Source organism: Parambassis ranga, chromosome 14, assembly GCF_900634625.1.
Source record: "Parambassis ranga chromosome 14, fParRan2.1, whole genome shotgun sequence".
NCBI classification, from domain to species: Eukaryota; Metazoa; Chordata; class Actinopteri; family Ambassidae; genus Parambassis; species Parambassis ranga.
The window spans coordinates 6,007,791-6,016,127 of NC_041034.1; the positions used below are offsets into that span (position 1 = coordinate 6,007,791).

The 8,337-nt window shown below is 41.0% G+C and overlaps 1 protein-coding gene across 1 annotated transcript; it reads right to left on the reverse strand.

Annotated features, from left to right (window-relative positions):
- Positions 1–638: 638 nt before the first annotated feature.
- On the reverse strand, positions 639–2,279 carry LOC114446467 (zinc finger BED domain-containing protein 1-like). The gene is made up of 3 exons (XM_028422111.1): positions 1,327–2,279; positions 1,050–1,200; positions 639–950 (listed from the first exon to the last, which is right to left on the reverse strand). Exons 1-3 carry the CDS (start codon positions 2,277–2,279, stop codon positions 639–641), a joined length of 1,416 nt encoding a protein of 471 aa, XP_028277912.1.
- Positions 2,280–8,337: the final 6,058 nt, after the last annotated feature.

Consider the following 8,337-nt stretch of genomic DNA (forward strand, 5'->3'; position numbering starts at 1 on the left):
ATTGGTAGTTCATGATGACTGTAAAGACCAATCCCCCTCCCAGAATGTTGATACAATTGCTTTCACAAACATGCTGTGGGTTAGAATACAGATCCAGGGCAGCAAACGGAGTATGCCGGAGGTGTCTATACCTGCAGCAGCTGACTGCTACTGGGACACTAACCTGGTGCATTATTGAAAATATTATATTAAAAATTCACCCAAAAGCCATTACTGTTGAGTACAAATGCACTTTTATTTTAATTATCAATATAAAAAACTAAAACATTCTCAGCCAGTGTAAATGTAAACATTGTTTAAAGTATGGCTTCAAAGTATAATAAAAATCACAGTACAGTAACTTAGGAAATATAAGTGTCTAAGACAATCAATTGCCTTTAAAGTGCAAACATGTAAACTGTACATTTTAACTCGTACTGTAAACAGAAACAAATAGAGAAAGGCGTCGCCTATTAAAGTGCAAATAAAAATAAACTGGAAGTAAACTTAACTTAAGACAAACTGGGTAAGCTGTCCACTGGTCAACTCACTTGGGAATGGAAAGATTTTTCTGCAGGAAAAGTAGCTCATTGACATGCCCTGGGGTAAGGCAGCTTCTTTTTGCAGTGATGATGTCACCTGCAGTTGAAAAAACCCTCTCAGATGCGACACTGGTCCCAGGGACACAGATATCGCTTTGCCATATGAGCCAAAAGAGGATACTCGTTTTCATTCTCTCTCCACCAGACCAGAGGATTGTCCTGCAGTCCTGCAGGTCTCCTTGCTCTGTACCTTTTGATCTCATCTTCTGCCTCTTCTGCTCGAGTTTTCTGTGCTCCCCCCTCCTCTCTTAGTCTGTAAGCTTCCCCAAGGAGAGACTCCATGGCGCTGGATTGTTTGTGGTTGGCTGCAGGGGGTTGAGGTTGCACCTCTTCCTCCACTCCATCTGCTTCATCATCAGCATCATCTTGCTGTTTGAGAGAGTAGAGAGAGAATGTGTATTGTATACAGAGGTGTATGTCTGTATGACAGTGAGATTTTTTTCCACATGGCTTTGTATTATTACTTACATTAGATGCTTCTTCTTCCATCCCAACCACTGCTTCAGTCTGGAGTCTGGAAAAGGTGCTGTCTCGCTCCTCCTCACTCAGGAATGGCAAGGCTTTGAAGCGTGGATCAACAGCTGAGGCAACATGCAGCATGTCCTTCTGGTTCAAATACCTGAAATTTAAATTTCACACATTTAAATAATTTTATACAATCAGAGGAGGGTGCTAATGTTTTCTTATGTTTCATTTAATTCATCTCACACTCGCTCACTCTCACACACACACAGCATAGGCCTACCTTGTGCTCAGGTTTTTCTTGATCTCATCCTTGATGTCCTTAACAACTTTGGAGTCTTCTGGGAGGCTGGTTATCTCCTTCAGCAGCATGGCATGCAGGGGTGCGATCACTGAGAGAGTTGGGGACTTTTCTTCTGACATGACTTGAGTGGCTGTCTTCATTGGCTTCAGAGCTCTGACCACATCTTCTGCATCTGTTATGTCTTCCTCTTTGAGGCTGCACAGATCCTTTTCCTTTCTGCGGACTTCAGGTGAGAGCAGAGCGGCAGAGATTGCAGGTTGCTGCTCCAGAAAGCGTTCTAGCATTTCCAGCACACTGTTCCACCGGGTCACAACATCAATTGTGAGCTTGTGTGCTTTCAGCTGCAGTAGCTTCTGCTTTTCTTTGAGAATGCGGGTGGCTGTCGTACTGCGATGAAAGAATTTGGCGATGTGCCTCACTCTCCCAAGCAGGCGTGCAATATTAGGGAGTTTGAAACCGGCCTGCGAGGCAAGGTTGATGATGTGTGCAAAGCAGCCAACGTGGGTTAGCCCCATAATCTCAACCGCATGGACCATATTTGCTGCATTGTCAGTAACCATGACGGGGTCTTTGCTCATCAGCCCCCACTCCTCTATCGCCACTGTCATCATTTCTGCTAAACTGGCAGAACGATGGTCAGTTTCAACCTCCGTGGTCTGAAGTACGTATGAAATGAGGTTCCACTCCTCGTCTATGTAGTGTGCCGTTACACTCATGTATGATTCCGTAGCCACTGATGTCCAGGTATCACTTGTAATGCCCACCCTCACTGCTGACTTGAGCTTACTTTTTACATCTTCTTTGACTGACTGGTACATGTTTGGAATAACTTCTTCAGACAGACGTTTGCGAGACACCATAACATAAAGCGGTTCAGTTACCTTAATTAGCCGCCTGAAGCCCTCGTTTTCAACAACAGAATACGGGCGCATATCTTTGCAAATGAAGCCCGCAATCGCCTCAGTTATTTTGAGAGAACGTGCAGAATTGGCTGGTAGTTGTAGTGTTTGCTTAAGTTTCATCTGTTGTGGCCCGGTGGACGGCTTTGACATGAGATCTTGGTGATGTCGCAATCAAGCCAACATTCACATCTGCTGGTTAATCCATCAGTCTGAGCTGAGCTGGCATTTATTAAAGAGTCCATTCATTATCGGTGTCAATTGTTATTATGTTTATTAGAAGAAAGACGCTTCTTCTTGTCAAATATCCTAAGAAGGGTTTCAGAAAAAGTTCTTGCTGCAGAAACACCTTTCACACATAAGTGTCAGCCTGTGATTCACCAGGAGCTGTACGTGAGAACACAATTGTCTGAAACAGCTGAACTGAACATTAAACTGAGTACCTTATTTAGCTCGTGTGAAGAGAGAAGGAAAGTGTGAGGCTGCTTTGTCTGCAACCACATATAAACCATGTTTTCCCACCAAACAGTTAGAACTGATGAAGCTGCTTGGATGAGCAGCGAAACCTCTTCAAGAAAAGGTCCAGACGCCTTGCTTCAACTTCCTCTATGTATGATGACCTGGATGACTGAGCATCTTCATCAACGTGCTACACACTGTTGCTACCAGAACCCTGATGGGAAAGTGGATTAGAGAATGGATGGATGTGTCATTTCATGTGGATGGTCTGTTTTAACCACAAACCACAATCCTGTAAATAATTCTGAACAGTCACCTCTGGATGTTGTCTGGAGTAAACCTTGTGTGTGTAAATGGATTGAAACTCATTTATTCTTATTTCTGAGACATACTTCTTTGTGTATTTCACACAGCCCCATGAACGCACAACGTATTTTCATAAAAAAGGAAACTTAGTGAAAGTTCAGAAAGACTGTCTTTTAACTCAGGGGTCTCAAACTGGGGGTAGAGTCTGGGTGAGGCTGGGCCGCATCAAGTATTCCACAAAAAAAGGGTTTCAAATATTCCAAAAAAGTACAACTGGTCCAATCTTCTCAATCTTTATTTATAACAGGTCAGAACATGAACAGTTCTTCCGAACACAGAACCTCAGAACCTCTTAGTTAATCACTCTTAGTTGGTCACGTTCCAACCACGTGACCAAGTTGGCTAACTTGTTAACAAACACCACCAGAAGCTGTCACGTGCCTGAGCTATGGTAGCCCACAAGTGATAAAACAATATATAACGCACAGGGCAAGCCTCAGCAAATAAGTGTGTGAGAAAAATGTGCGGGCCGCTCTAACACTAAACTTTGATGTCAAGTGGGGGGCCACAAAATATCAGGCCACGGGACCTCTTACAATCAAAAAGTTGCTGATGCTACAAATCACGTCTTAGCATAGCAACAAATTTAAAATCCTTCCTCTCTCGCTGTCAGCTGTCATTGCAGATTGCCGTTTGCCACCCTTCTCCACCCCAGGCCACCAGACCCAACTCTTTGATGCTAGGCCAAGTCCGGATCACTCGGATCTCCTGCCCCTTTTCTTGACCACCACCACTAGGTATAGACCTTGCGAAACACATTTTTCTGTTGGCCTCTCATCTTCTTCTCCCTCTAAGCTTGATAACACAACAACACACACACACACACACAGATGATACTATATAGAGAAGCTACAGAAGCAGCCATAAGCACCATCTCTCACACAGATACAGTTTCCCTCTCAAGTTAAGTTCTGCTGTTCTACATATCACCCCACAAAAGTTAGCGCTTACAATTCGCCGGAGATCATCCTCTTATAGAGGGCTGCCATGAGGGGTCAATTACAGAGAGCACCATCAGGTATTAAAGCATTCCCTTTCATCAGCTAAAAATACGTTTCTGCGCTTCCATGTTAGCCCGACATCAAGCTCTCAGCTTCCCCTTAGTCTTATGTTTCTGACAGATATAGTTAACCACTGTGCTCTTGAGGAGCAAAGTGCTAATTTTCTTCTGGGCCGTTTATCCCAGGAAAACCCTGACATGGTGAAGAAGTGCTTAACACTGCTGAGCGGAGGGGAGGACACGCTCTTTGGGGTCTTTTGTGAACATCAATGAGAGTATTTAGACACAATCATATGCTCCAGTTCAGCTGGTTTTTGGTGTATCCTAGTGATGATTTTAGGTTAGGGAACCAAAATAAATCTGTATGCTAGTTTACGTTCAGTCCACACTGAGGCCTAATAACCTTCCAATGCTTCTAATGTGTTTAGAATTTAAAGTTCTTTTGACCTGACATGACACAGAGAGAAAACTCAGAGGAGAAGATATTTTAAGTATGATGTCGCACATGGATTAAGTTTTAGTGGAGATCTCTTTAAAGTGGCGCTTTGGTTGAGGATTAATTTAAATCCATGTCTTTAACATGACCACCGCCACCACACACACTTACTGTATGTCTTGATGAACTTACAGACCTATTCCATGTTTCATTTTATCCATCCAAATGAGATCACTTTGGTTTATTTCTGGCTTTTGCCCAAAATAATGTTTTTCCAAGGGGGACATTGTGCATCTACAGTGGGTCCTCTGTAAAAAAACTGTCCTCACACCATGTTTTTTTTTTAACCCAAAAGATTTCTCTAATTAATGTTAAGGCTCAGCTGAAAAGAGACATTTTTCTTTATCTTCCTAACCTTGTTTTTGTGCACACCTGAATAGAAATCTTATTTGGTTTAACAATTGACACAATAACCCTAAGAAGAAATAAGACAAAACCAAAAGCACTGGATTTGAAACTACAGGCCTAGTTAGCACTTCATCTGGTTGTATGTTGTTTCTGTTGTTGTATGTATGTTATAGGCAGCGCGGTGAATGTTGAAGAAGATTCTCAGTCATTCAAGTCATTTTGTATTCAAGAACTTGAAGCGGGGCAATTGGATGTGTTGGAGTTTCTTGAAGAAGTCAAGCTGCTCCTCCAAGCTGCTTCATCAGCTCTGTGTTTGGTGGGAAATACAGGTTTATATGTGTTTGAGATGGGTGGTGAAACATCTTGAAGAAACTCTTAACAGGTCCAGCTGCCCTGCTTCAGATTTTTGGACGAGTCTGAGGTTTGTGTGTTTGGGGTTACACAATAAAACTTCTGGTCAAGGATAGGCTTTAAAAAAAACAGGCTAAGGGGTTAAACAAAGATCATAGACTTGTAGCAATAAGCACGTTTTACAAGGAGAAATGTGTCCCCATGAAAACATAGGCTTTGTCCTCTGCTCTCTGTGTAGGGCCCTGCCCACATTTTATTTGTGGTGCTGTCTCAATGTGGAGTAAGAATTTTCAAGACAATATATGGTGCCGTCAACTAAACATGACATGTGCCGTCATGCATTGGTAGATCATTATATAGTCCCCTACAATAAACTACTCACATAGTATGTAGTGAGTGAGTGAGTGAGTGATTTTGGACACAGCCACAGGGATGCGGCGGAGGAAACATTTTTTATTTTCAAGTACTGAAATATTGACCCCATGTTGTGCTTATTGTGGGGAAGGCAGGCTTGTGTCTGCTCCAACAGAGTTCAGTTTGGTTGGATTTTAGGTGCCAAGCTTAGAAAAAGACTCTGATTTTGGTTAAAATAAAACCTTTTTTTTCCATTTTATATAATGTTGATAGATAGATAAATTGATTGATCCTTGAGGGGAAACCTGTGTCCAGTACCAATAATTTATTCATAAATATCCAATAAATGGAGGTGCTTTATCTATTTAGTGTGTTATATAGTTATATATTTGTATGAATTATACCCACACATGTCATGTTTGCTGCTGAGCATTCATGGCTTGCTGCTCTGCATACAGACAGCCACTTTACACTCACTGAGTGAAAGTCTGCTGTTTATTCAGTCAGTAGCTACAACAAACAAATCAAATGTCTCATAAAATAGCACATGATAGGTCCAGCTCTGCAGCAGCCACTGTGTGATTATCACATTTAGTATTCCACTGTCGGTGACATGAAACTTTGAAAGCTAACCTCTGACATTTATTAGAACTGGGACAATGTGTGTTTGAGCAAACGTCGATCCAAACGTCTCCGTTTTTTTTTGTTTAGTGACAGGAGACTTTATAATCTCTCCATGGGTCAAATCCAGGCCGACAAACAGACCTGATGACAAAAACAAGAAGCAGACAGTCATATTGGCAGCAGATAGAAATCTGTTCGACAGGGCTATTGACACCACAGACTTAAGCAAGTAAACAAACAATCTAAATGAAAAATACAATAAACTCTGCGCAGTGTGTGGATGGTCCCTGGGGTGAATGTGACCCACACTCAGCACAGACTTCTTAGTGCTGTAATGATCCACTGAAAGCTCATTTGATTCATGAAGAAGAAAGACTGAGAAATTGAATGAATAATTTATCGTAATAAACGATAAGAAATGGACCTTCATTTTATTTTATTGCTGAACCTTTTGGAGAATAGAAAAAGACACTTCATTAAGCTACTCTTTAATAGGCACATCCATCTAAATCATACATGTAGCTTAATGGCAGCATACTGTTATTTATATTTGATAAGGAGTTTTTTTTTTTTTTTAAATCCCCAGAGTCCACCGGCTAGTTCTGGGAATCAAACGCTCTCTGCTTTATCTGCTGTTTAGTTGGGATTATTAAAAATGAATCATCGGTGCTGCCAAGAGTTTCTTTTCATCTGACAGCAAAAAAAAAAAAAAAAAAAATCAGATATAAGAAGATATTTTTTGGGTAGGGTTCATGTGTTTCATGTTTGACAGCCTTCCTGTCCATAAATGGCACATTATCCTCTTCATATGTCTTTTAATAGAATTAATGATGTTAGAATTTTGCACAGAATTATGTTAATTTGATAGATTACGGCTCAGGTTTCTATAAATGTCGAAATATTTAAATACTATTATTTTGTTTTGCTGCATACATTTTTGAGGAATCAAACTTTTTTTTATATATTTTGTGATAATTACATAACTTTTAATGACCTTAGTCAAGTGATAATGCAGAAACACAGCCACAGTCCTGCTTTTATTCATTATTTTTGCCTTTTTTTAACTTTTTGTAATTTCCTAACCACACTCTGCTGCAGTGCTTCCTGTTTGTCTCCACCTCTTCACGTCACCTGTTCTCACTCACCTCCTTAGCTCCCCTGTGGTTATAAACAGTCCCTGGTCGCGTGCTCTTCTTGCTGGATTGTCGGTTTGCATTGGCCCCACCTTTCTGTGACACATTCTTTCTATTAGTGATCAGTCAGTGAAGTTCCTGTGAGAATTAGTCGGTTAAAAGAGTTGCTTTAGATGCGTTTGATCAAATCAAATTTACACCAGGATCTTTCAGCTGACTTCAGATTCAGGTTTTTCATATTTTCTCTGGGGTCTGAAAATGAAAGGGTTAATGTTAGCAGGTCATCCAGGACTCATCTTCTTTTGTTTACCTCTTTCCATCTGTCTCATAATCTTGTGTGCTTCCTGATGACTCCAGAGGTTCTTGATTGTTTACAAGGTTATACATGATGTCGTCTTAGCAAATATGGTCAATTACAGCTTCAAAAACCAAGATGGCTGCAGCCCAAAAAGCTGCTTTGAATATCAGAGCTGTGGACAACAGACCAAATAAGTGACAAGGCATCTGTGTCCTCTTCATTTGTTCAGCTGTTCTGGCTGCTGCTGAGCTCTCTGTGCATTACATTGATTAGCTAACATCATCTATCTGATGTTGTCCATGACATGTCATATCACAAATTAAATTTGGATTACATGATCCAGATTAAACAAACAAGTTTAAAGCTCAGAGCAGCAACATTTTCATTGTAACCGCTTTGAAACACTGTAATCCTCACAAACACTCCTGTGATTTATTGCAACACGACAGAAAAAATGATTCCAGCTTGATCTTCATCAAGCTTGACCTGAAATCGATCCGGTTTGGATCCAGTATTTGTCAGTATTATCTCAGAATGTAAACCAAAAACACTGTGCTGTAATACGCGTGGTTTATTGATTCATACTCAACCAGGTGTCCGCAGCACACTGCAGTTATGTGTTATATCCACACCCTTAAAAATAGCGATGAATATCGCCGGGG

Coding starts and splice junctions, on each gene's coding strand:
- LOC114446467 (XM_028422111.1), bottom strand. CDS start 2,279: ATGCGCCCGTATTCTGTTGTTGAAAACGAGGGCTTCAGGCGGCTAATT. Junction 1,201..1,326: donor AAGAAAAACCTGAGCACAAG/GTAGGCCTATGC, acceptor TTTAAATTTCAG/GTATTTGAACCAGAAGGACA. Junction 951..1,049: donor TGGAAGAAGAAGCATCTAAT/GTAAGTAATAAT, acceptor TCTCTCAAACAG/CAAGATGATGCTGATGATGA.